The sequence below is a fragment of the Drosophila hydei genome, unplaced genomic scaffold (assembly GCF_003285905.1).
Source record: "Drosophila hydei strain 15085-1641.00,03,60 unplaced genomic scaffold, DhydRS2 tig00000343-arrow-arrow-pilon, whole genome shotgun sequence".
NCBI lineage: Eukaryota > Metazoa > Arthropoda > Insecta > Diptera > Drosophilidae > Drosophila > Drosophila hydei.
The window spans coordinates 438,813-466,790 of NW_022045713.1; the positions used below are offsets into that span (position 1 = coordinate 438,813).

The 27,978-nt window shown below is 43.9% G+C and overlaps 2 protein-coding genes across 2 annotated transcripts; one reads left to right on the forward strand and one right to left on the reverse strand.

Annotated features, from left to right (window-relative positions):
* The first annotated feature begins 466 nt into the window (after positions 1-466).
* Positions 467-27,891, forward strand: LOC111596581. Its single transcript, XM_023310855.2, has 3 exons — positions 467-620; positions 26,809-27,098; positions 27,306-27,891. Exons 2-3 carry the CDS (start codon positions 27,044-27,046, stop codon positions 27,452-27,454), a joined length of 204 nt encoding a protein of 67 aa, XP_023166623.1. The 5' UTR covers positions 467-620; positions 26,809-27,043; the 3' UTR covers positions 27,455-27,891.
* LOC111596580 (cytosolic endo-beta-N-acetylglucosaminidase) lies at positions 21,633-26,723 on the reverse strand. Its single transcript, XM_023310854.2, has 4 exons — positions 26,378-26,723; positions 23,318-23,555; positions 22,931-23,257; positions 21,633-22,874 (listed from the first exon to the last, which is right to left on the reverse strand). Exons 1-4 carry the CDS (start codon positions 26,550-26,552, stop codon positions 21,659-21,661), a joined length of 1,956 nt encoding a protein of 651 aa, XP_023166622.1. The 5' UTR covers positions 26,553-26,723; the 3' UTR covers positions 21,633-21,658.
* Positions 27,892-27,978: the final 87 nt, after the last annotated feature.

Sequence of the window (27,978 nt, forward strand, 5' to 3'; positions counted from 1 at the left end):
CCAGGAGCAAGAGATTGCCGAAGGCAATTAAGAAGTCGATGCTACCTGCATCTGATTCTTTAAAATGAACAAAAAATAGCTCTTAAGCTCCATGCAGCAGCGCAGCGAACTGAGAGAATCGCAAAGAGAGGCGCATAAATTTGAACGGCGCCTAAAGCGACTTCTAATGCAGCAGTTATCATTAGTTGAATGCTTTGTTTATGTAGTTTAATTAAGTATTGCTGGTGTTGTAGTTCGCTGCTTTTTTGGATATGCAACAGAGTTCACAATTATTATGCTGTGACATGCCTGTGGGCCAAAGTTAAGCGGCAGTAATGCTGTATGAAGGGCCGCATGGGGCACGCTCGACACTCGTTTCGTTTGGTTTGGCATCGTGTGGCAGGCTTCGTATTCGTACGGCTGCAGCATCAGCGGCGATGTGGCTCAGTTCGCTTTTGTCTCGCCCAGTGGCAGGTTGTTAGTCGGTCCTGTGCGTGCAGCCCGAGCAGTGGCAGCCAACGGCTCTCGACGCACATTTCAGTTGATAATTTCAAAAAAGCGAATTCATAGACAAGTCAAAGGCGTTGCCGCAGCATCCGTGTCAGCCAACAGCACTAGACCAGAGGAGTCTGGCACTTGACGTGAGTATTTAGCCAACAATTCCCTACCAAGTGGTGGTGGCTTAAACGGGCCCATTGCCCCATTCAATAGGCCAACATCATTTTGTCCCATTGACATCTTTTTGACCGTAATCATGAACGCCAGCGCGTGTCGCTTGCCTCTTTAATTATTTATCTGTAGATCCACAATTCCCTTTTTTTACATATCTACGAACGACAAATACAAATCAAGTATACGCCGCATAAACACTTCAATGCCATTAACATGAATCTTTCATATAATTTCGTACGCTCACATGACAATTTATGTGGCCCCAGTGAGTGTTTTGCTCTCTTTGCCTTTTGGGTCTTCATTTTTTGTATTTTTATGGGCCAACTTGGACCATCCGCAGAGGACTGGCCACAGTTTGGGGGTTCGTTCGTTCAGTTCGACTAATGCATTGATCAATCAGACGCCCGATTACGCCGCGCTCTGCCAGCATATACATTCATAGTATCAAAGCTGAGCAGCTTCGCCTAACCTGCCAATCCTGATGGCAAACATCATTCCGTCTCGTCAGCAGCTGAAGTCAGGTGGCAGAGCTTCAACTGCAATGCAAATGCGTCGCATCATCCCTGTCTCCATCTTATTATCGCTGGCGACTGATTGGCTTCGTTTGTCAGCAATTGTTACAGTTGCATAATGTTTGCCAAATCAGTTGCATGCCCCAGCGACGCCATTCAAATATGCCAAGCTCTGCCGTCGCTGGCGCCACCTGGCGGGCAACATTAAATGGCATTTGGAAAACGTTTCTCCTACAGAAGCCGCTCGTTAACTGCGAATGACTGGCAATAACTGGGGATTCCGAAATCCGAATTTGAATTCTTTACTTTACTTGGCTGCGTGTGCAACAGTCTTAAAGGAATTTGTAACATTTAATTGTGCTTAAGCGCTGGAGTCGTGGCATTAAGTGGGAGCGCGACGGGTGCGTTGACCTCTATCCGCGAAGGGCCTGGGTTGTGGGTATTCTTTTGTGCAAAATGTCGCTAAAGCATCGTTAAATGTGGCGCATCAAATTATCATTAGATTTATAGCTCTTGGCCTCAACTGCGCCCCGAGCGATGCCTACTTGGCCCCGTGTTGCACGCCTCACTTTTTTATGGCTTTCGAGCAGGAGGATGCGGGCAGCTTTTATGGCCCGTTTTGATTTACGGCAGACGCCTAAGCTACTGCAACAGTGTGCACTTTCAGATACCTTACAATAGACAATGTTAATGTTCAGCCTGAAAACTTTGAATCTTCATCTCCAGCTGCAGCCGAACTTTTGGCAACATCAAAACTAATAGAGAATGGCGCACATGATGTATATTTTGGTTTGCATTAACATTATGAGCGTAGAATATCAAGTAACTCGATAACAAGACAAGCCAAAGTGTTGCAGCTGTGCGGCACCGACTGCGTAATACCCGTCCACGACCTAAAAGGAGTTAAGTCATTTCTCAAACTCTTTGAGCTTGAGTCGGCAGTAACTTAGTTGTCCATTCTGGAGCTATTGCTCCAAATTGCCAAGTCAGAGAGAGACGGACAGACAGGCAAAATGACGCAAAGGCAAACAGACGGAAGGACAGAAGGACGCAGCACGCACGGACGAACCAAGGTACAGTCGGACTAATGTACGGGCGGACAGACGATGGTATAGACGGACCTATGGACAGACGAACGGGCGAACGGACGAAAGGACAGAAGGACAAACAGACAGAAGAACGCACGGACATAACACAAAACCAATATTCGATTTTCGATTCGTGAACGAGTATAAAAAATAAATTCATATCATTCTCATCAAGAATATTATTCTTGTCTTGAACTTTGAAGACGAACTTTGATACTTTATTAGAATTTTAAATTTCAGTTCGATTGAATTGAAATCAGTCTTGAGAGCTGGGACCACTATGAATACTGTTTGTCTAACTGAATTACATTCGTCCATCTAGAGAGTAATAGAGCTGAGGAAAATGAAATTTATTTGAAATAGAATTGATAATCAAATGAAATTGATGAACATTATTATTGAAATAAGAACTGAAAGTAAATTTATAAGTAAAGACTTCATAGACTATATATTCCAAGATCTGAAAACAAGGCAGCCGCCCAGCTCCATATTCACGGATTGAAGCTGCTCTAGTTGGTGTAGTTCGTATTTCCGACTAGAGTAAAGTTAAAGTTCTTGTATGTTATGGGTAATCTTTAAGGCAACTTGCCATTGCCTGTGGGAACTGGGTTACGCTTTGAGTGCTAGGCAAAAGCATTTCCCTCAAAGAACTCCATAAACGAGCTTAACTTATGCAGCGCCCGAAAACTGTGACAACACACTTGAGAGTGAGAGAGGCATGCAACCAACTTGTTTGAGCAACAGGCGCCAGCAACTTAGCGACAACTGAGTAAGCAGCTGCTTACTTTGCCTTGCCCCGGACTCGACGCTGTGGCACTGACAGCTCGAGTCGCCTGCTTGACTGTGATTCCCGTGAGGGCGCGCCGAACGGCAACAGGAGGACGAGTTTTGTAAATTCATTAAACGCATGAAATATGCATAAACATAATTCGGTTTCTGTAATTAACATTTTTGCCAGACAGTGTGTTTTTTACGCTCTCCTCTCCTGTCATGTCTTCCACAGTTTTCTTACTGCTGTTTTTTTCCTTTTTCATTGCCGTTCGACTGAGTCCTTGGCAGTCGCAGCACCAACAGCTGCACCCAAGCTGCCCGCTAATTGAATCACTTTGCCCATGTTTGGTTTGCCTTTTTGTCTAAGTCCACTTCGCGGCTTTAATTAAGCAGCCAGCGGGCTAAACTACGATACGCCAGCGAGGATACAACCCTTTACATGTTGGCTAAGCAGAACACGTGCTGGAATTTCTCAACACTAATTCGAAAACATCAAAAAAGCACGTAACCTTGTTAAAACTGATCAGTGCACCGATCAGCAGATACCCTAGACTACAACATCAATATTTAACTGTTTCTAGGCTAGCTGAGAAGCTGATAAACAGATGTGACACTTATGCTTAGTCTACTCACTACTGCAAAATCGTCGGAAAAATCAAGGAGGACAAAGCAAGACAGACGATTTACATACCAAAGTCTTCTGTCGCTTTCAAGTTTGATTCCAGCATGAAGACGAGCGCAGACAGAAAAATGTAATACTTTATTGGGCAGGCGCGATACTTCTTCATACACAAATATCTTATTCCGAGAAGTTGAGTCGCTTTTGAGATCATTTCCTATAAAAAGATGGACTGATAGGCGACTATGTTTAGGCTTAGCTCTAACTTTATTGGGCTGATGTGAAGCACAGATCTCATAGCTCCTCTAGGCTAGTCACATTTGAGATCATTTTCTACTTGAACACGGACAGATATGCAGCATAATATAAATTTCACTTTATTGAGATGTCATGATGCTTATCTATGCGCAGATCTCATCTCCTCTGATCTAGTCACTTTAAGATTGTTTCCTTTATAAAGCCGAGTCTATATTGTATCTTCTTCTCTATGCACAGATCTCATTTCTTCTCTAGTCTAGTCGCTTTTGAGATCCTTTCCCGCATGAGGACAGATAGATAGGCGAAGATATTTTTGTACTTTAGGGCGCTGCTGCGACGCTTCTCTATGCACAGATTCCCTTTTGTTTGCCATTTTTAAAAAGGGCAGAGCTTATATAAAAAGTAGAAAAATATGCAAATGCCAGAGGTCTAGGTGTAGCCGCAGCTGCTGCTGTTGTTGCTGTTGCTGCTGCAGAGTCAAATGGCAAGTGGGATGCGGATGAGGATTGGGCTACTTATGACAAACTTTTCTTGTTGGCTTTCAGCTGGGTGCACGTTTTTATTTTGGTTTTCCTTTTATGTGCCACTTGTTGAAACTCATTAATTTGGAAAAAAACAGAAGAAAAAACGCAAGAAACTTTGGCGAAACTTCGTTTCGATGCCAATTGTGAAGGACACGTGCAGGACACAATTTTCACACGAATTTGTGCAATTTGGCAACGCAAACGTGGATCCGTCCTGCACTCAGTGCGAATGTGCTTTTAGCTGCCAATTGCTGCTGCTCAGCATAATTTAATTTACATGGAAATGCGAGTTTAAAATGCTGCGGCGTAGCATCTGTGCGCCAACTGTCAAATGCCAGGGTGGTTAGGGACTTGCAAACGGGCAGCTCCGGCTCTGGTAATAGCTCTATAAGCGTGGCCGACAACGGCAAGGATATCGCGCTGTTGCCATTCAAAGGCAGCTGTGCAGAAACCGGCAGATAATGTAAACAAAACAATGCAAATAACAACAGCAACAACAAACAGCAACAGCAACAGCAACAACAACAGCAACATCACCTCACAATACAACAAGTTGCATAGATGCAATCCGTTGTCTGGCTGCGAGCGCTTCCTTGGTAACGGCGACAGCATTTCAGACTGCGTTTGATATGGAATAAGGGGGGCACAGGAAATGTGTGTGTGTGTGTGTCTGTGTATGTGAAGACTGTAGGTAACACAAGTTCGTGGCTGCGACTCAACGTGCCGAGTGCTCAGCCACAGCAACAGCAGCAACAGCAGCGGCAGCAATATTGCAGCTGGTCGCGGCACGCCCATTGGCGAGCAACGAAATACTAAATACAAATATCAATATAAATCAACTAGAGTATACCCTGTGGAACAAGTGTTCCAAGTGTTAAACAGGCTCATGAATAATCATTAGGGCAAGAGAATAATGGCTCGAAAATGCTTAGCTTGATCAAGATATCTTAACAAGACTTGAGTATGTCGGGAATGGGGGCAATCCGGGCATTTCAGACTCCACGCTTCAATCTCTTCACGTTTCATATGCCAACAGTTAATCTCAGGCTCATTACCTTCCACAAAGGCAACTGTCATTGGTTCGTCCTTCATTCCAATATAAGTGAGTGGCTTATCCGACAGATATAGGCCTATATCTGCATGCTAAGAAGTTAAAGAGAAGAGTTGGAAGGATGGAAGTAGCAAGGCCACTCGATTAGAAATACAGAGACAACTGTCATTTGTGCATAGCCCAACGACCCCTTGTTATACTTCGCCTGCACAGGGTATAAAAGTGAATGCATAAAATAACACGAAGACAGGAGAATTAAAAAAAAGGGAACGCGGTTGACAGCGCATAAAAAATGTACGTGAATGAGATTTTTTTCAAAATTGTGGGATTGTGTCTGGTGGGGCGGCGGGCGTGGCTGGGAAGCGTTAAGCGGAAAACCCAAAGACCTGGAACCGGAAACGTGAGCACAATGGGCAAAGTGCAAGCTGAGCTTTGAGATGCTAATGAGCAGAGATTATCTTCCACGCTCAAGCCCAAGGAACAAAGCGCTGCAAATACGGCCAGCAGCAGCTTAAGTCAGAGTTAAGGTAATTTAACGTTTAGTTGGCTAAGCACCCGGTACAATACATCCCATTATCGAGGATAATAGAGCTAATCTGCACTAGTTTCCCATAAGCCACTCGATATGTTGATGATTATTAAGTGATAGATGCGAGCAGTGAATTGCTGCAGCATTTACCGTTTGTATTCATTAATTAGTCAAAATCAATAAATTTCAATTTGCCGAAATAAAGCTTCAATCGGGCCTCTGCAATTACATTGCATTACAATTCATTTACGCTTTCGATTGAAATGTTTCGATACTTCCTGCTGCTCTCTGCCCAGCTACTGAGATGCGTGACCAAGCTCCATCCATTCATATATTTTCGTGTATATATATATTTATGTGTTTGATCTTAGATGTGGCATGATGAACACTGAATGCTCTCTACTGGCATGACTGAGGTATAATGGAAGAAGGACTTGTATTGATGGCATATGATATAGTGATTCAATCTAGAATATGATAACTTATTGACAAGAGTTAAAGAATGGGAGGGGGAGAGGGAGACAGATAGAGAATGAACTAGAAAGAGTGAAGAGTGAAGAAGGAGAGAGAGTCTGAGGAAAAGAAAGCCAGATTGGAATGCAGAGACAGAGGGTACAGATAGATACAGAAAGAAAGAGAGAGTGAGCAAGAGAAAGGCAAATGGAGAAAAAGACTGATAGAAAGAAACACACAGAGGAAACAGAGAGCTACAAAAAATAGAGAGAGGTAGAGAGGAAGATGCACACATAGAGAGAGAGAGAGAGAGTATATAGGGAGATAGAGAGCAAGACAGAGGCAAAGAGAGAAAAAGACAGAAAGAGAGAGAGAGTAACAGAGAGGGAACTTCAGAGAGAGACAGAGAGGGAGCGAGAGAGACGGAGATACACAGAGAGATTGGGAGAGCTCGCCAGGAAGTGAGAAAAAGGAAAAGAGAAAGAAATACCAAAGAAAAAGAGAGAGAGAGAGAGATACAGAAAGGAGCCAGCGAACTACAGAAAGAGAGAGAAAGAGACACACAGAGAGATAGGGAGAGAAGGGCAAAAAGAGAGAAATAAGGAGAGTAAAAGAAGGGCACAAAGAGGATCCAAAGAGCAACACAGTGAGAATAGGCCGATGCTTTAACGAGCTGGCTGAGATTAGGATCTAATATAAGTAGATTTGCATCCTTTATGGGAAAAGTGAAGTACGCCATGTTAGGGAGCTTGGGGAATTCAGAGGAAATGCCTTGGGCAGAGCTTGGCTACAAATGTTGGTCGAGATTTCATTCGCATGGAGCCAAAAAACAGCAGGCAGCAACAAGCATGGGAGGTCAGGGGGTCAGGGCGTTCGCAGGGGTCAAGGGGTCGATACAACGTTACAGTTGTTTCTCAATTCTCGTCTGATTAAATATCATTGCCAATTATTGTTTTTGTTGGGACTCCGCACATGGCTCTAGCTATATAAAATAACACACACACACACACTCTCTTCTCTGTGTGTGTGTGTGTGTGTTTGCTTGTGTATCGCTAACGCTGTGACGCGTTTTCAATTTGGTTTTGCCAATGATGTGAGCAAACAAAACGTCCAACTCACGCAACTTTTGTTGCCATTCATAACGAACATTGTCAGCCACCCAGTGGGTCGTCTGTGACACAAGAATGAGGTTGGCGGTGCCAATTCTCAGAACCCATACAGAAATGAAGCCGATGAAAGTATTTTCAATGGAAACCGAGTATATTTTTCCTATATTCCTCGCACCTTTACTGAAATCAGCTTTTGCCTTATATCTTCTTATATATTTTTTGAGTCTCTGCGTTTGTTAAGGTTCATCATTTGAGTGCCCATGAGCATGCTCTGCGCTGCGGATCTGGTCCCACTGGCTGCTTGGTGCCAGGCACAACTATTAATATGTTGACGTTGATGTTTTTAAGGATAATGCGGAGCGTGTTGCCTCTGGCACACACACGCAAGCACGATAACACGCACATACACACGCGCACACACACACACACACACACACACATGCACACACACTTGTATCGAATAACGTGCTCAGCTGGTTGCCACGCCCAACATGTGAATCCCGAATTAAAAAAGACAAAAAGAAGAAGATAAGGGCATAAAGCGCGCTGGTCGCAGGAGCACAACGAACAGCTACCCTGAGCATCGCCATGAATAACTCAGGCACATAGAAGTTACTGCTTTCGTCGCTGATCTGTTCATACTGGGCAACAATAGATCCTTCGAGAATTCTGTATAAAGATTGCGGGGTACAGCTATACGACCCACTTGGAGGGCTGCAAACGGACCCAGGGTATAGACTACGATTCGCCCTATTTAATTTACTTTCCGTTGCTGCTGCGGCTGCTGTCGGTGCTGTAACTGTTTATGTTGTTGCTCATGTCATGGCCCCTGGGCTTCATTCAGTTTGCCTTAAATACCTTCCGGCTGGACTTCAAGTGCAGCTTTTGCTTGTTAGAGCGGATTACAATGTCCTCCATCGTCGTCTTCCATTTCTTAGCTTGCCTCGCCTGAAACTGTCTCGTTCTCAGTGTGCTCTGGCAACTCGTATGCTATGTATTCAGTATATATGCTTTTGCAACTTTGCTTGCTTTGCTTTGCTTTCGAAACTCATTTGACTTTTAGTTGCCATAAAGGACATGTGCAGCTTATTTATGCTAATGGCTTTCGAGTGCAGCTCGACAAGAGCCAAAGCTAATTGATGGCATCATAACAGATAGTTTCAATCAGCTGCTGCGCTTGTTAATCCATAATGATTATGCCCAAGTGCCATGGCCCATGTTCGCATAAATTGCACTGAATGGGGCCATAAATGTAATTTAGACATGGAATAACACGTTGTTAAGCATTAATGCTGTCGGCGTTCACAGTGCACCGGCCACAACAACAAGGACACGAAAATGCACTCAAAAATGCAAACACAACCGCCCACACACACACACTGGCATACATATGTGTGTAAATATATAAGTATACATTTTGGGTATATAATAGATAATGTATTTGGAGAGTTAATTAAAAGCGCGCAGAACACAAGAGAGAGAGAGAGAGGAAGAGAGAGAGCATGCATATATAGCTGCCAGGAAGCGTTAAGGCGTGGTCTATGAGGGGCGACGGGCAAACCTGTTTAATGTACTTGGCAAGTGCACAGAGTAGAGCCAACGGAGCCAATTCAGTTGCCAAGTGCCAAAAAATGGCAGCACTGAGACAAAAATTAAATATTTTTTTTTTTGCAAAACAAAATTAATTTAAATTTTATGTGCTGCAGCTCTAGGTATAATTGAAATATATATATATATGCATATATATTAAACTGATTTGCTCAAATGATAAGATAACTTTGTACATTTGTTATTAATATATTGGGCACAGTCAAATGTTTCCATTTCGAATCCATTTCGAGCAAATTGATAGAAATAGCCATTGAGATAAGAAACAACCAGCAAGTCCATCTAAGCTGGTATATTGAACAGCAACTATAAATGCTAGATAATGCCAGCAGATCAACTGATCTGATCTGATAATGTCAGTCGAAAAAATATATATAAGGCGCTCAACAGCAAGCGTGAAAGTGCGCAGTCCTGGGAGAGCACCGTCTGGCTATAGCTCTGAAGCCTGTTCGCTTTTTTGATGCTTACAACTGAAGCAACACTAAATGCTTTAGCCTATGCCTCACATAGCTAGAATTTCCAGGTTGCAAGTGATTTCGGCAAGTGTAAGGACTGAAACTGTTTACCATGGACAATGCAACTTTTTGCAGCCAACTTTAGGGGGGCGCCAGATAAGTTTTAATTTAAAATGACACGCAATAATGTGTCTCGGTGTGTGTGTGTGTGACTGCTTGAGTGGCAGCTGCCAAGTGGCGCCAGAGTTGGAGACAAGTTTATTTAAGCAACATTCGAAAGACACAAGGATAAACGCGCTCAAAGGATGCTGCTGATGTGAGCTGCTTGACTGTGTCAAGTGGCGGGTAAACGGACTTCAATGTCATATGGAGCTTGTCTGCTCAGTTTCAGGTTCTATGCATTCCCGTTTCACTATTCAAGATTATGCGCGGCAAGAACTAATTCATTGGCCCTATGCACCTGCTGTTTCCGGGCAAACATCCGCCTGGGCGGGTGCATCCTGTGCCGGGTCGGGCTTCCGCTTAAGCTGATGTTGTATTAAAGCAGAATGCAGGCGAGAGGCATGCAGCAGCACACATCACGCACCAGTCGGTAACCAGAAGCCAGAAATGAAGTCTTCTCGAGATCCCAACCGACCTCAACTAGCCCAGCCACGACCTTGGCCAATTTGCTTGGCAGGCAGGCAGGCAGGCGACAGGAGACAAGGCAGGGCCAGGTTCGCTAAGCCTGCCAACTGTCATGGCAAGCCTTGGCATCTCCATTGGCAGGTCCAATGCCAACAGTTAGTCAGTGTCGACTTTTTGTCGCTTTGCCAGCTTCTGGACAGGCAATTTGATTTATGCGACTTTTGCTTTGCATATGCCATTCGCAATGAGATTCGGCAACATGGACACGGCTCTGGACATGGCCACGTCCGAAACTGTAGAGCGTAAGCAGACAATGACTGAGATCCGCCACAGGAAGCCAGACAGCAGCACAACCAGCCGCACGAGCACACATCAGAGCTACGGTTGGGGCAGCCCTGACGTCGCTGTAAGCGCTTATTTATGACATCTCCTAGGAGTTGTCAGCCCGCTTCATGCCGTAGCCCAAAAGCAGCGGCAGTGGCAAAAATGCCAAGCGAAACTTTAGTTTTTCTATTATGAAAAAGTGCGTGAGGCTTGTGAACAACAAACACATTATGTATAATAAGCTGAATCTATGTGCAGGAGCGGTTCAGGCAGCACTCGGGCAGCGCCAGCCGATTCCAATGATACAAGCTGCTTGGGTCTAAAACTGATTGTGCTCTCTGAATCGATAAGCTCATCTAATATGTAGCGAACTTCTTGACGCGGCTCTGCCACAAATCCAATTTGTGCCCTTGTAGAAGCGCCTCTGTGGCATTGTCTAAACTAACTCAAAGTAGTTAGTACTTAATGCTGATTGGAAAGTAAATTATATTGTAATTTGTTACCGAGTAATATATGAAAGATAAACCAAGAAGTTTCTTGTCTTCAGTCGAAGCGTTTAGAAGCCGACCCTGTGCATACACACACACATGATGCGTGTGTGTATGCATGTATGTTTACTGTGAATGTAGCTTGGCAGTTTATGTGTGCAATAGTCGCCCGTCGTCAAAGCAAATCAGCAGACGGGCAGACGGGCAGACGGGCAGCCGGGCAGACAGGAAAGTGAACGGAAGGCGTCGACAACGCTGACGGCGCAAATTTTCGCGCTGGCAACTTGGGCTGATTTCTGGGGCCTTTTCATGACAATAACAACAGGCCAAATAAGAGCGGCGACAGCCACTGAAACAGGCACAAACAAACAATTGCTACTGACGTCAAAGTGTCGCTCAAACTGTGAGCCTCGTTGAGGAAGCACCTGAAGGACTCCACTCAAACGAAAGGATGTATTCAAAAAGTTTCTGACGAAGCTGATGGAGGCAAGCGATCAAACGAACGAACAGCGCACGTATTGCGTGGTCGGGTTTGCCCCACCAACTCCCATTCGCCTCAAATATTGAGGTACTCAGCCAATATGCTCACTTGGCCTGTGACGAACAGTGTAGAATTTCAATTTACATTTAAATTTCACTTTTATCACGAATTGATAGCAGCCTAAAAGGCTGACATCAAATGCCTGAAAATCATTTCATTTTTCAGTCTCAACAGCATAAAGCAGCTTCCCAGTGTGGAATCGGCAATTATGAGAGAAGTGTTTAACTAACTTTCGAAATGCTCTGCAATCGGTTTCGGTTTGCCAGTGGCCTCAAGCAGCAGCAGCCGAGCAGCTAAAAGGCTCTTTTATTATGTTGATAAATTGGGCCATTTGTAAAGCGCTCGCATTTGATGTGATCGACCAGCCGATGACAAGGACAGCCGACTCCCATGCTTCAGTTTGACTGATGGCAGCCTCAAGTTTGTTATTGTTCGTCCCTTGGCCTACAGAGACAATAGCTGCATGTAAACTAGGCAGCACGGACTGCCTATGCGATACATGTGTGTAGGGGCAATCAAGATGCGATTTGCTGATTTATTGCGTATACGTACTGCTGGCAAGGGCGTGCTTCGGCTTGCTGTGGCCCGCTTGTTGCATGCCACATTTTTCAAACACTTTTAGCCCTTCAATGGATGTGTGAGCCGCTGAACTGATTGCCGACAAGATTTCCAACAATTGCGCATTATAATTTAAACGGCGATTTCGTTACCTTCGCTGTGCAACGGACAGGCGCAAAAAGTGACGAATATTAATGCACTGAATGCTGAACAAATAACAGCGATTGTATTGCCCTGGAGCATCCTTCCTGCTTTTTATTAAGAACAACAGCAAAACAACGAAACAAACACTTTGAATATCCCAACAGACTTTAAGCAACTGCTTCGTGTGCTCCTTAAACAGTCAAATTGATAAACGACCTCAATAAAATGTTGCTCATTAGAGTCGCTTTAAAGGTCCTTTTAGCTGCTCTAGCTTAACTCAATAATGTATAATTCTTATATAACACAGGCTAATAGCATTTAGTAACCAAAAACTCAATCAAACCTATACAAACGCTGCAGGCGTGCTGAAGTAAGGTTCGCCTATATCACATTAGCTTAACACACAAAGGCTGCTTTTTTTAGAGGCTTACAACTTTGAGTTGGCTACATTGCTTCATTGAGCAACCTATTTAATCGCTGATAGCCGACTTTAGTTGAGTTTAGCTAGACATTTTATTATTAATAAACTTACAGTAGAGTAACGAGTGCCAATTTTAAAAATGATTTTCAAAACATTAGCTTTGTTCGTCAAACTTTATATATTTTATCATCAGAATGAAGTCTATTTTTAGTTGAATGGATATGTAAATAGGAGGAGCCATTACAAGCAGGGAAAATTAGTATCTGCTGCGCTTTATGGGCTGGCGGCGTCATTGGTTCATATGTCTTCAGAGACGATGATTGTGAATAATTGTTCCATATTGCGCCTTGCATGCGCCAGCCATGACGCCCACATGACCGAAATCATATTTAAGCATTAAAATAAACATTAGAAATATATTTCTTTATTTTATTATGTTGTTAGCTTGTATAACTCGAAAAGATGACACACGATATAAGCAAGCAAGAGGCCACTTGTGGGGAGTGCCCGACTAGGATATACCTTGAACCTTGCGCTGGCTGCTATACCACTCAGTCCACTCTTCTTTTAGACATACAACTTTCTAGTTGAATAACTTTTGTTCTAAGTGCACTTACATCCAGTCGTGTGCATTTGCCAAAGCACAATATTCGTCTAGTTTCAAATTCGTTTCTACTTCTTCGACCGATGAACCCATTACACTTATCAAAAGAGCATTAGGGCTGAAGTACAATTGATTCTGAATGTATACGAATTAAAGGCTTACGAAAGTCTATCTCAATCGATGACACATTTGATGATACTCTCTACTAACTTGCAATGGAAAGCTTACGATAAATATAATTAAACGCAAATATAAATGTAAAGAGAATGCTTTAAGTATAGAAAGATAAATATATATTTGGATAGCTATTACGGAAAAGGCAGCAGCACTTAGACATTTAAGGAGAGGAACCGCGGCCGACACACTTAACTGTTGTAGTGATGGCTGGGCTGTTGTCTTGTGTTGCGTTGTGGTTGCCTTTGCAAGTGTAAAAGTTATGAGGCGCCGCCAGACCTGAACACGACCCCAACAATTTTGTGCCCCGAACAGCCGCCTTCGCCGCTGTCCCAAAAGAGAGCGACACGCTCGGCGCATGCAGAATGAGTGGATAAATGGGAAAAATTGCGAAATGCGAAACGTGATTTAGTATTCATTTGATGCAAGAAACATTAAACATTTTCCTTTCGACACTTTTTCAAAATAGAACCTACAAAGCTGACTCAGTGCGAACCTTTTACTCTTGCCTGGTTAAAACATAATCACTTAAGCAAGCTGAATATGTGCATGACTTTACATCAGCCGCCTTTAGTAAGCACAAAGTGTTCTGACCTCGTAGGCTATCCCAACTATCCGAGACAATGGACAACACTTAAGACTTTATTCGTATCGTATACGCAACATTTTTGGTCGAATGGAGCAGCTGCTAGAGAACTGCAGCTATTAGTCAAAGTTTGGCACAAATGCAAACATTTGCAAATATTTTGCAAAGACAATTTATGAGAATAATATTTTACTACGCCCTGGCAATCGACTGGCAGCTTCGATTCGGGCAATTAATCATTAAGTTTGGCCATACAAATTTACAAACTTTTCTCCAGTTGAGTAGTGCATGTCTTTCGTTCTTACTACTTGCAGTTTCTTTACTTGGCATTACACAATGAGAAACTGCTCGAGCTAAGTAACCGGCTGCAGGTAACGAGGCATTGGGCATGGAGTCCTTAGACATTCGTAGTGAAAAGTATTCACACGATGAGCACTTTGCCCAGATTTCCCAATTCTCTTTAAATATTTTCATTTATTTTTATTTCAATTTTAAAAAAAATTCACATACGTTCTTCTCACAGACTGAGACGTGGCAGAGCCCATTAACTATCTAGTCCTGTTGGTCGGTCTATTCATTAGTCTCTCTATCTGAACTATTCAACCTTGAAACCTATGGCTGCTAGAGACTTAGTACGTAGACTAGACTCGCTCAGATCAAGTTTTAAAATAATCAATAACTTTTCTCTTAAACCAAAAAGCGAGAGGAAGTTGAAACAGCTTCAGGGTATCTCCTAGTCGAGCAGTCTCGACTAGAGCACTAGAAATTGGTGCTTAACTTTAGGAATGAATACAAATTTAAGCATAAACTTTATGACTGAGCTATGTTATTTGTGCCTTCGGCTCGCTGTTGTATTGCTAAAATAATGTTAGCATTTATATTAAAGTAAGAGTATGTTGACTTTTTAGGAACTTAATTATTATCTCAATACATTTTTTATGAGGTTGTTGGTGCTTTTTGGAATAGGTCTACAGGAATTGTATTGACTGTTGTTACAGTAGGTGCACCGAGGAGCTGATGTTAAGGCGAAATAATGCCTTTTATTGTGTGAGGAGTGTGAGGCCAAGACAAAGTCGTATTAGCTGGTAATTGGCTAAATTCCCAATCGAACTGACGTTAATAGAAATTTGTCAGAAACCCTTAGAGCTGTAATTGTCCATGTAAACAAGCGGGAGGACAGTTGAGTCCTTAGCTGCTACAACTGCCCCTTCGTAGCCCGAGTTACCGCAGTGTCTGAAGGCCCAGCTTATTTTAATACGATGTCAAATCTCTTATTGAATTGTCGAATAGCATTTGAGAACCTTAAATAGATTTAATTGCTGAGCGAGCGTCTTTGCTGTGCTACAGTATCGTCAGAGTATGTTGAGCCGTGTGGCAGGAGATGAGTTTGTTGCGAAATGTTATCTGATGCTGTAGTGCTGAGCGATGCGGAACCGTCTGGGTAGTTGATGCGGCGTGAGTGTCTGCAGTCGCTTAGTTCAAGGATATTTTTTGGCGAAAAATATAGTGAGTCATGTCGATGACAGGTTGGCCTGTGAAGCTTGATAAATGAATTTCCTTGATAACAAGCTGTATTATTTTGTGGAAGTTTCTAAAGTTCCACTCTTAAATTTATGATTACAAGTTCAAATTCTCCCTTTTAGCTTGCAATATCTGAGCATTTTCCAATTTGCTGGTGCTGCAAGAAAAGTGATTGCACAATGTAGGCTTACTAGTAAGAATGAACAGTTAGTTCCTTTCCATTTTCGCTATGATTAAGATTATAATCCAGAACTTCCTTCATTTAAGTCCGTAATTAACGTAGTGAAGTGAAGAGCTTTGGCCTCGTCACTTGTATTCATATCGTACGAGGATTGAAGATACCTAGACGCTAGAAGCGTTGAATATTTGTGTGCTCTAGTCGAGCATACCCGACTGAAGCAGTTGTTTAACACTTCTATTTTAGGTCAGTTGAAAGCTTTCGACACAGGCCTGTAAATAAGTAAGGAAGCAAAATGCGTTGCACATTAGGTACAACTGTGTGCAACCACAAAAGTGTCACTTGCTGCTGTTGCTGTTGTTGTTGTTGCTGCTGTTCGATTTATATTGTTGCAGTTAAAGCGCAGCCCTCGAAAGCGGGCTTTAATTTATGCGAATTGCGAAATTGCAAGACAGTGAGATGCCGGACGGACGGAAACTCATTAGTGCGTTATAATGATGCCCAGCAGCGGCAAAGAATAAAAGCCAAACACGCACGCACACACCACAGACACACACACACACACACACACACACACACACAGATAAACGTGACAGATTGCCAACTTGAATGGAGATCGGAAATTGCGCACATTGCATTTTGTGTGCGCTGCACTCGATTTAAGTGTGTGAAATATTATTACCGAGCCACGGGTGAGCAGTAACTGGTTACGGGCTACGGACTGAGGACGGATTACGGATTACGGATTACTCATTACGGATTACGGGTTAAGGGTTACGGATAACGGACAGCTTAAATGTTATTATAATTGGAACAAAGCGAGCACGTCCCTTCACTTTACCCGGGCGAAATCTGTGAAGTTTTGCAAAGTTGCCCTGCAGCTCGGGTCAAATTTTCGTTGAAATTTTCGCCCGTGAACAGCTTTTGACATTTCATGACATTGATAGCCTTTATTATCCTCATTTGTGTTGGCTGGCAAACTGTTGGATTATTAGAAAAGTTAATCCAGCACTTGACTGCGAGCTGCCCTCGGCTTGCCTTTCACTTTGCTCATGTATTATTAACTTTCCATATTTACAGTCTCAACGAGTTGGCTCTGCGTTTTCAAAATCAATTTCAGCTCATAGGCAAAGTGCATATGTGTTCTATGCAGTGTTTGTCTCGCAGTTCGTCTACAGAATTGGAAATTGAAATTTGCTCTCCTCTGAGCTCTCTGCTTATTAGGTATTTCTGAATGCGATTGGGCGTGGGCGTGACAAATCGGAAATTACTATGGCATGCTCAATAGATATTGAGTGCTTTTCGTAGCAATTCAAGCTATGAATAGATATTCGTTTAGTCCTACTTCTAAGACATTATAACCAAGGGCATTTGGCTGTAGCTTTCATTACAACTCCAATTTGAGTTGACCTCTTTAAAAATTGAATACAAATGATATGTCTAGAGCAGTCAAAGGCTTTTGGATCACGAACTGGTCTACTGTTTGCCTTGGCTTAATCCAAAAATATCGAACTTGTGTTTGGTGGATTGAGAACAAAATTAAGTGAGCTAACATTAAGCTAAGTTAAATAAGACTTGATTAGATTAGCTTAGGAAATCTTAAGTTAGATTGATTGCTTGAGTTATTCAAGTTTACTTAAGAAAGAAAAATTCAATTGGTTTAACTTCGTTAATTCCCCTAATATGCAAATTATTCCATTGTCGAGCACAGCCACATAGAAGTTAGTTGCTCTCTGCTTAGCCTTAAGAAATGCCACGTTATGACTTCACTTATCCTGTTCCAATTAAGGTATCCAAACCTGAAATGCCAATTAGTTATGCACTGGGGCTTGTTGGCCGAAAAGCTGTTGCTGTAAATCGTAAACCATTACACTTGCAGCTCTAGCGAAAATTGTTAAAATTTGTGCACTTTCATAGTCCATGTGTAGTTAAGGCTTGAATTGCATTGTAACAGCAACAATAACTGTCAGATGCATAAACGCACGCACACGTAGGCAAGTCCTTTTGCATTTGACAATGGCTGGCTGTTGCAGCCAGCTATTAAATTAACAATTTTGTGTACATTTATGGAAATAACGTTGGAAATGCGAAATAAATGCCAAACCAGAAAACCCCAGCCAGAGGTTTGCCGCCGAGCCTGGCCGAGCCCAAAACTCGGAAACTGGGTCAACCAAAAATTCCAGCCAGGGCGAATATCTGCATAGTTGTTGTTGGTGTTGTTGTTGTGTTTGTTGCAGTTGCTGTCTGTTTTTTGTTGCAATTGTTGCTTTTAGCTGACTTAGAGCCGCAAACAGCATTTTCCAAATGAGTTCGATGGACTGCAAAAGTGGGCGAGGGCCTATATTTTTCAGGTTTCAATGGTGCTTATTCAAATTGAATGGACGCACTGCTCACCGGACTCTGTTGTAAAGGCAGGGGCTGCTGCAAAGTGTGGGCGGAAGCGTTAGCTGCGCATAATCCAGATGTTAACAAATCACACTGATAGGTCGGCTTAATGCTAATGACGCTGCCCGAAGCGCAGCTCTGGCTGCCCTGGTTTGAATGCAGCGCAGCGTCAGACCCAACCCCAACTAATCACAAGCAAACGCCAACAGGAAAGCTGCGTTTACGCTTCCGCATCAGCGCGCTTCAAAGTCCTTTTCTCTCGAGCAGAGCCAGAGCAGCACAAGTTGTCCGACAAGGCAAGAAAAGAGGAACAACAAAAATAAAGAATAAAAGTGAAAACTAAACAAATAAAAGGCCACGAAGAAAAACTTTGTGTCCGACACATCGTGGGAGGGACTGGAGCAGAGTTTAGCTCTGGCCTCAGATGCTCTCATGCATGCAAAAATGATGTCAGCAGCAGCAAATGCAAAAAGTCACAGCGAGAATGCAAAAAAAGACATGGAGGAAAAATGGAATCTAAAAACTTTCACTTTCCGCACAGTAATGCATTCTGGCTATAAAAACGTACCAGCTATGCCTAAGGCCGTTGGCAGGGTATCTGCAGGTCGGGCAATCATAGCAGCTATCCACTCTTTCAGCGCTCCGCTCCTTCATTGTGCATACCCAATTGTCCATGGTGTAAGATGATGGACAACAATGTTGGCTTATTCCACTTGCAGTTTGCCCCCAAGCTCATCCGTTTCAATTGACAGCGGAGCATGGCTTTATCGACACTTTGACTTGCTGCCAAGCTGTATTTTGCTAACACAAACTATTTAGTGATGATGACTTAACAGCCAGTTGCCCACTTTCGAGGAGGCTTTGTGCTCTGAGCTGCACTCGACTGTTTTTTATACCCTGAAGTGATAAAAAATGCAAATATATTTTCTTTGTTTTCAAATATTTGCAATGGGCAATGGAAGGGACATACATATATATTCTTAATCTGGATCTATATGTTAGTCCATGTGGGCGAAATAGTCAAAGCTATCTTAAAGCACAGGTAAGCCAGAGACTTAAATTTCAACTTAATTCAAGTCAATGCCATTCACCCGATATCGATAATGATTGAGTTCCAGAGAGCTCGCTTGTAGCATTTTAAAAGTTGGAATTACTCAATTTAATAATATTCTCCATATTTTAATTAAGTAATACATAATAATTAAATAATCTTCACGAGCTTAACTTCACTTCCGATAAAGACATCTGTTTACAGCCTTTGATGCTCGTTTAAAGCTGATTCTTGCATATCTGTGTTTATATATTTACTATTTATGCAGCCATGAGGCTGTGCCATAAAATGTTGAGCTGATGTCAACTGCAGCAAGCTGTAAAAGCGTTCAGCAGCAAGCTGGGCAAAAATAAAGAACAAATAACAGTGCTCAGTTGGGAGTGTCCGACTGGAAAATACTCTGCGCCTTGTGAAGAAATTTATTATGGAATAACTTTTGTTGTAGTTGGACCGCCTTAATCAAATTTTCAGAGTACGCTAATGACATTCAGATGTGTGTATAAAAAACTCAAGTCTTCATTATTTAAAATAGGTTTATATATTTCAGGCACTTACTCAGCATTCAAGTTACGCTTAAAAAATGTCAAACAAAAATCGATATTGAAAAAATTGCTAAGCTGGTACTGCGTGAGGCTTACAGAAATATATATTTAAAATTTCAAGTCTTTAGCTTTTGTGGTTTACGAGATGGACAGCCGGGCAGGTGGACATGTGTAGATAGAGTCAGCTGGAGATGCTGATCAAATATATATATATATATATACTCAATGATGGCTATCGCACCTCTATTTGTCTAACCAATATACCCCAAAATCTCATGTTCAAGGGGCATAACTCCGACAAAGGCATAGTGAAGAGTGCCTCAGTAGCAGATATGCTAATATTCTCAACAAGCTTTACTACCTCTTCAGCTCCCTAGGTAACGGGCAGTAGCTAGGTTTTAAATGAGTTTAACAATCGAATTAATGCGGAGAAAAGCTTCCAATTATGAGTCTGTGTTTTACATACTTTATACCAGGTTTAATGTACCTGGGTTGAATCATTTACTCAAAACAATATAGACATATGGAAATGTATATAGAGTATTAAGTAATCTTTATAGCTATGCTATGAAGTCGAGAGGCAGACGGCCGCCTAGAAGACACACAGTCAGAGCGGAATACGTTTACTCTCCGAGTTCACATGCTGCTCGCTTCGCTCAGTTAAATACAAACCCAGACAGACATCCAGTTTGTGCACATTTTCGATAGGCAATAATGGAACAGAGAGACAAAAGTTCCACGTTCCACACACAAAAGGATATATACATATAAATATTATATACAAATATGCAAATGAATACAAAATACGGTGCATAAAAACGCTTTATTAAATACGGGCACACACAAGGGTGAGCCCGCGTGTGTGTGTGTGTGTGTGCTGGCTGGTCAAGCGAGAACAGCGTGAAATTACAGTTTGAGCAGCGCTGAGCAATGCACTTGGCATGCTTTTGGGCGCTGCACACACTGAGCATTGCGAGCAGCATGTGTCTGTATGTGGCAATTGTCTTGGTGGCTTGACCAGCGCGTTGTCGCCTCTTCTTCTTTATCTTTTTTTTTTTGTGGCACAATTTTTTATGGTTGGCTGTAAAACTGAGCGAGTTTTGTGTCCATTTTTTTAGGAAACGCCTTTTTCAAACAAATTGTGGAAGACTCCTTCCGCCCATTAACCACGGGGTACACATGTATATACGTGCCACGCCCACAAGCCGCACAAAGGGCTGCAAGTGAAGTTGACTGATGGTCAAGTGACCAGGCTGACAGCAAAAGTGCAGGGCATAAGCCAGAGGGCAGAGGGCAGAGGGCAGATGGCAGGCGGCAATGGACAATGAACAGTGGGCAGTGGGCTGTGGGCAGTGGGCGGGTGGGTGTTGGCATTCCATGCTCACATTTGCGTAACTGAAGAACGTAAAAGTCTACGAAAACTGTAGAGCAGTTTGTTGGTCAGCTTCCGATGAATAATGGCGAGCAGCCGAACGGCAAATTGCAAGGCAAAAAGATAAAAAAGAGCAAAAAAACGTATTTTCAGTCATGCCGAAGACTAAGTACTCTTGCTAGCAATGCATGGTGTCTTATCTGCTAAGACGGATTTAGTTTTAGTTAAAGCAAATTTCATTGCAAGCCGAAACAGTTCACGCTTTATAGATAAGTCTTAAGGGTTTGGCTTAGACCTTCAGTCTGGGTTGATAGTTAAGAGACTTCTAGATGCCGCACTTGGTAACGATAATCTTACCAGCACTTAATGTTGCAAGCGAATCACAGATGAAACTAACTTTGAAACTGTAAAAACACTTTATCAAAAGAGACAGGGAGACAGCGAGATAGAGAGCAGGCGAGGGACATAGGGAAGAAAACGCATTTGCATGTCTATAAAATGCACTTGGTTTATTTTAGGCTGTGATGTCTTTTTCAATTATCTCGTGCTGCTGCCAGAGTTGTTCGCTGTACACTGGAATGTTGATATTGTGGCTTGACTGTGCTTTTTCCCAGTCGTCCAGCTGCAGGCTCTGCACATAGATGGCGCCGATATACGCCTCCGACGCAGACTCTTCTGGCCGTCGGCCCAACACGCCAATGTCCTGCAGCTGCACGGGTCCATCGAATTTGGCAAGATAGTAGCGCACCCTCCAGTTCTCGCCGAGAGCACCATGCTCCAGGGGCAGTTGTTCGTGGACCAGACTGGTCGGCAGTGCCCCGTTCACTGACGAAATGTAGCATGCACCTTGCTTGATAACGGCCTCGCCATAGGCGCCAGAAAATACATAGACATCCTGCATGGGCTTTTGGGGCGGACAGAACCGCAGCACAACATCCAGCGCGTGCCTTTCATCGTGAGCGGTTATTTTGTAGGCATAGCCCAGCAGCAGTGCGCCATGGGGAAACTGAAATTCGGTGAGAAATAGCCGGAAGGCACGTGCATAGTTGATGATTCGTAGCGCACAGCCGCCGGCGTAGGCGGTGTCAAAGCTGCGCTCCGCATTCTCTCCCAGTGGCACCGACGGCTGCAGAGACTGGCGTGCCAAATTGAAGAACGGCACTCCGGTCCGTTGGCGTGCACCGCATTCGAAGCTGTCACGGCCGGAGCCCACACAGAAGTTCGTGTAGAAGGGCAGCCGATGATACGGGTGCGTGGCCAAGCTGGGCCACAGGCGGGCCCACCAGTGTTCGTTTCTCATCAGGAAGGCCGCATTCACGGATTCATCGCCGTTTCTGTCATGTATATTGTAGTTGAACTGTTGCAGTGTCTCGAAGCACCAGGCGGGCGCAAAGATGCCCGCCGAGAAGCCGCGTGCCGCAATTCTGGCCAAGGTCTGAGCGCTGCGAAAGCGTCCCAGCTGGCCGCGACCGAACACATCGAGTCCCATGAACAGGCGATGCGGTGCCGCCTTCTCTCGCTGTATGGATGCCTCGCTGTTCGCCAGACTGCGATCGTTCCACGAGTAGTTGATCAAAGTGCCATGGCTGGCCCGAAAGAATTGCACGTTGCGCTCGTTCAGCTCGTTTTGCCACAACAGCTCCCCGTTGTTGATGACGCTATCGTACCAAATGACTCGTCCGTACGGCACTTGCGTCTCGGTCACGCGGCGCAGCTCGTCCACGAACAGGCTGCGGGGTTGGCGAACAATAAGTGATGTACTCCCCATTAAGCTGCGGTTACTCACTAGAGATTGGGCATAGCTTCGGTGCGCACCTGACACTCCACGTTCACCAGCCAGCCCTCAAAGCCAAAGTGGAGACAGAGGCGCGTCATAGCAATGACTGTCCGCTGAACGCTCTCGACGCTGGCGAGTACTTCGTGGAGCAGCTTGCTGCCCGCGGTGCCCTCGGCTATGTAGGTGCCCAGGACGGGGACGCCGTGTCGGTGGGCGGCATTGAGCCAGCCGCTAGGCGGAATGGTCACATAGTTGTGACTGAAATAGCAAAAGTAGTCCACGGCAGACCAGTGCATGAACCGATAATCGTCGTACTTCCTCGAGCTGTGATAATGCCTGGAATGGAAAGTAATTTCCTTACCTGTCGATATAGGTCGAGCTCTGGCTAACACTTACCGATCTGCCAAATAGTTGCCCATCATGTCGTGGCAGACGAGCAGCTCGCGTCGATTGTTCCTGTTCACCGTGCGACGATAGTTGCTCAAGAAATCCGACTGTCTGTCCAGGTAGACGGGCTCTCCGCGGACTTGCGCGTCCAGCGGCCGGACAAAGAGCTTCCAGTCGATGTCATGACTGCGCACCTGAAATCCCAACAGCTGTCTATTGTTCAAGATCGGCTCTGCCTCCAGCTTAGCTGCAATTGCGTTTGTTAAAGTGAATTCCATGTGACCAGCGAAAGCGAATGCGCCCAATGCAGCTGCTGCCTGCTAAATGACTCCAGCGCCGCCTGTCGCGCCTGCATTTATCAGAGTTCGCCTGGCCCTGCACTTTTATCGCATATTTAGAAAACTGCGCGGCGTCCGCATTAGATGCGAACTTTCAAGGCTAACAAAACCGATAACTTCACTCAATGTCAAACCTCCCCAATCCCAACTGCCTGCCGTGGGAAAACTTTAACTATTTTCGATATGTGAATAAATATTTCATAAGCTATTGGATTTGGATCGTCAGAGAAACAGAGATGGAGAGGGAGAGAAAAGCAGGAGGAAGGGAGACGGGGAGGGCGTATGGAGTAAGTGAGAGGCAGAGAGTCAGAGAGAGAGAGAGGAAGAGAGTGAGAGACAGAGAGGTAGAGAGCGAGGGAGAGGGAGAGGGAGAGGGAGAGGGAGAGGGAGAGGGAGAGGGAGAGGGAGAGGGAGAGGGAGAGGGAGAGGGAGAGGGAGAGGGAGAGGGAGAGGGAGAGGGAGAGGGAGAGGGAGAGGGAGAGGGAGAGGGAGAGGGAGAGGGAGAGGGAGAGGGAGAGGGAGAGGGAGAGGGAGAGGGAGAGGGAGAGGGAGAGGGAGAGGGAGAGGGAGAGGGAGAGGGAGAGGGAGAGGGAGAGGGAGAGGGAGAGGGAGAGGGAGAGGGAGAGGGAGAGGGAAGGGAGAGGGAGAGGGAGAGGGAGAGGGAGAGGGAGAGGGAGAGGGAGATCGGAGGAGGGTTAAGAAGGAGGGAAGGAAAGAAGTTGAGAGGGAGTTAAGGAGAGAGACGAAAAACGAGGGAGCGTGAAAGAGGGTGGGGAGAGATATAGGGAGAAAGAGATTAAAAGAGGTAAGGAAAGAGAGAGGGAGAGATCTACATATACCTAACCATTTGCTTTATCTCTAAGTTATACAATAATCTGTCATACTACATCTATAGTTTAGCGATTCTTATGCCACCTTGAGATTTGTTTTTACAGTTAAATCGTGACCCTGGGCGTAAGGCACTTTAATACACATTTAAAGCAAGCTTAAAGGGAGCATTTTAAAAGTAAATTCGTTTTCCACGAAAATTTAATCTGGATTATGTGAATAATTCATGCGGTCATCGGAAAACCCGAGCGCCGCCAACATTTCAATTGCAGTTTCTAATGTGCAGCGACAGTGGCTGGGCTGATGCAATAGTTGCAGCAACAGCAGCAGCAGCAGCAGCAGCAGCAGTAGCAGTAGCATCAGCATCCGTAATGTCCTGCAACGTTGACTGTTGTGGTGAAAGTTTTTGCCTTCAAACCGTCAATTGGATAGAAGAGGAAAGGGTTAGGGGCCAGAGGTTTGTGGGCTGAGCCTAGGGGTAGGTGGCTGGAGCAGTTTTGTGCAATTTGTGCGCTTACGGAAGCCAACGAGGCGTTTGAGCGGAACTTTAATCTATCATTGCTGCAAGGATATGGATTTTACAGTGGCACGCCGCCACGAATACCAATGAGAGTTCAGCGAGGCCAAGCGAACCATATTCATATTCCTATGTATTGTATACGCTATTCACAACTTGAATGTACGCTGATTGGACTAGCCCCATAGGAATGCAAACCTTATCAATTGCAAGATTCAAATATATATATATATATAGCTGATATATATATAGCTCACATTGTGTTGAAGTTAGACTGGCAAGCTGTGTGCAGCGAGCTTATCAAACTGTGTCTACTATAAATAATCCTAAAAACATATATGGCCTTTATGGAATCAGTGTAGGAACCAACGACTGCATACGGCTCGTTCACAGTCACAAGCTGTTAGCCTAGAACAAAATCAATATTTTTGCACCAATAGGCGGATCATATGACTTCTAGATATTATTATGGATGCTGTGATCATTTAGCTTTTAAAGCTCCATTTAGCGTTTAAAGTTATAGATTAAAAAGCGCATTTAAGTTTCGAAAGATATTGTATTGCCTGCTAACTCACAAACTGAGAGAACCAACGACATAATACTTAGTCTTCATACAGTCAGACGTAGAAACAGATGAGGAGCTACATGGACGGTGCACAAAGCCAATTACTCTTCTCAGTTCATGAACGAGTATAAATATCCTGATGAAAGAAATTGCGTCACTTTACTAAAGTCAGTAGTCATACATAAGTTGACTAACCGTGTCCTGGTCTGCTCTCTCTCTCTCTCAATAAAATTTCCCCAATCATCATTCGAAAGACCCCACAAAGGGTATATATTCGATATTAGGACGACGAGCTGTTCATGCTCCTCGACTTATTCCTAGAGGCTTTAAATTGAGAACATATATGCTCTTGGATATCGTACGTAGTACAAGCTGAACATTTGTTTCTTAATATCGATAAGAATCGATACTTCAGTTCAGTTGGGTGTGTGTGTGGAGGGTGTGTGGGTGTCTCCTAGTCGAGCATTCCCAAGAATTGTTTGAGCTAACCTATTCACGTTTAACAAATATGAAGTTATTGAAATTAGATTTCCTTTCCATAGATTATATTTTCGTACTAGCACCGATATTTTGTGTGTTGGCAAACTCGTAATTGATAAAGCTGTTGAAGCCAACACTCAGCTAACAAGGTAAATTGTCTGTTATCTTGTCAGATATCACGGAAATGTCACGAATATTCATACTGAATAAACACTGTGAAATACAAGAATGAAGCTACTCACTACAAATCATAGAAACACAGATTGAGCGGACAGTTTGCACAACTATCAAATACTGCGACGCATTCACTGTATTCAAAAATTGTGCCAAATGGTACTTACGACAGCCGCAGGGAGACATATTTGTACCGGTAAATAAGCACAGCTGTTGGTCAGATGCCAAATCTGGGGCGGGCACTGCTTCCTCTTCAACGGTCGCTTGGCACAGCGTTTCGGCGAGTGGCAAGACTACGGCCAAGCTGGCATTATGCTGATCAATCACTTTTTGTTCATCCATTTGCGCGAAAGGCTGTTCCGTGAACAGGAAAACTCAGCGGCACAGCAAAAGAAAAAACAGCAGCAATAAAAATTTTGGTGACACACACGAACAGCTGTCCGAGAAGTGTTGGTAAACGCGCAGTAGTAAGCAATGGTGTAGGCTGAGCGCACAAACGTTTTCAATTTGAATTCGAAATTGAAATTTCGATGTATACATTTTATAATATAGTATTTGAATTGACATTGAATTCTCGTTGTTTTTCTGCTCTTTCCAGTTAAAGCAAATAAAAAAACAATTTGCTCACATTTCTCCAAGGCCGCAATGCAGCTGGAAATAAATTGTAATTAGAGAAGTGACCCAAAACTTTGCTGGCACAGCTGCCAAGTGGAAAATAAAAACAAAGCGTGATTTACACGCTCGCAATTTATTACGCTCTGCTATAAGTTTTTTCTCGGTCCTGTTTTCATTTTGGCAACCAGCAGGCGCACCAGCGAAGAACTACTAGCAAAATGCCAGCGGGACGCGTGGCTGGCAAAGCCGGCTACTCTAATCACTATTATAACGGTAGGTACGCGGCAGACATCCCAACCGGAATTGTGAATAAATTGCATTTGAAATGCATTCAATTGAAATGCGCACCGAGTATGCTCGATGAATTGTAATTAATCCGTTGCCTGCAGTTACACTTAATTCAATTACAAAATGCTTATCAATAATCCCTCTTTTTCTCTCTATCTTTCTGCTTCTGTCTCGCCTGTCCCCCACTTCCAGGGCGTTCGTATGTGGGCATTAACGAAGAAATAATGTGGGTCAGCATTGGCATGGGCGTGACCATCGCCCTACTCATTACAATTGCCCTCTGCTACATTGCGAGGGAGAAGTGCCAAAAGCGTCAGCGAGAGTATTACGTGACAGCATAGTTAATGTATGCAGTTAGCCACAAATGCATTCTCCAAATGGACGTGGATGTGGATGTGGATGTAGGCAAGGAGCGTAGCTTGTCAATTACAGCAGCCATGACAGCGACGCCTCAAGCAGAAACGCAGCACGAGCCCAAGCCCGATCCCGATCCCGATCCCAATATCGATCCCGAACTAGACCCGGCACCAGTGCCGCAGCCTGAGCAGGAGCCAGCTGTTACCATCATGAACTGGACTGTTGTCGACATTTGCGGGGCTCGCAGTTGGGGCTAAATCAAAGGAAAACACAACCCACCATTTAAAGCAAACACCCACAAGCACATACACATACAAATATATATGCATGGCACAGACGGCTGTCATAGGCAGCCCCTTACATGTTGTTTATTTGTTGTTTTTTTTTTTTGTAGTCAATGAAGAACTTGTTGTAAACCTAATAAGCAGCCATAAGCTGCGTTACTTATTATAGTCAAATTGTTATTAAATTTGCCAAGATATAATAATATATGTATTAAAGAAACATT

Coding starts and splice junctions, on each gene's coding strand:
- LOC111596580 (XM_023310854.2), bottom strand. CDS start 26,552: ATGGATGAACAAAAAGTGATTGATCAGCATAATGCCAGCTTGGCCGTA. Junction 23,556..26,377: donor TATGTCTCCCTGCGGCTGTC/GTAAGTACCATT, acceptor ACGCAATTGCAG/CTAAGCTGGAGGCAGAGCCG. Junction 22,875..22,930: donor GAAGCTATGCCCAATCTCTA/GTGAGTAACCGC, acceptor CCAACCCCGCAG/CCTGTTCGTGGACGAGCTGC.
- LOC111596581 (XM_023310855.2), top strand. CDS start 27,044: ATGCCAGCGGGACGCGTGGCTGGCAAAGCCGGCTACTCTAATCACTAT. Junction 27,099..27,305: donor CTCTAATCACTATTATAACG/GTAGGTACGCGG, acceptor CCCCACTTCCAG/GGCGTTCGTATGTGGGCATT.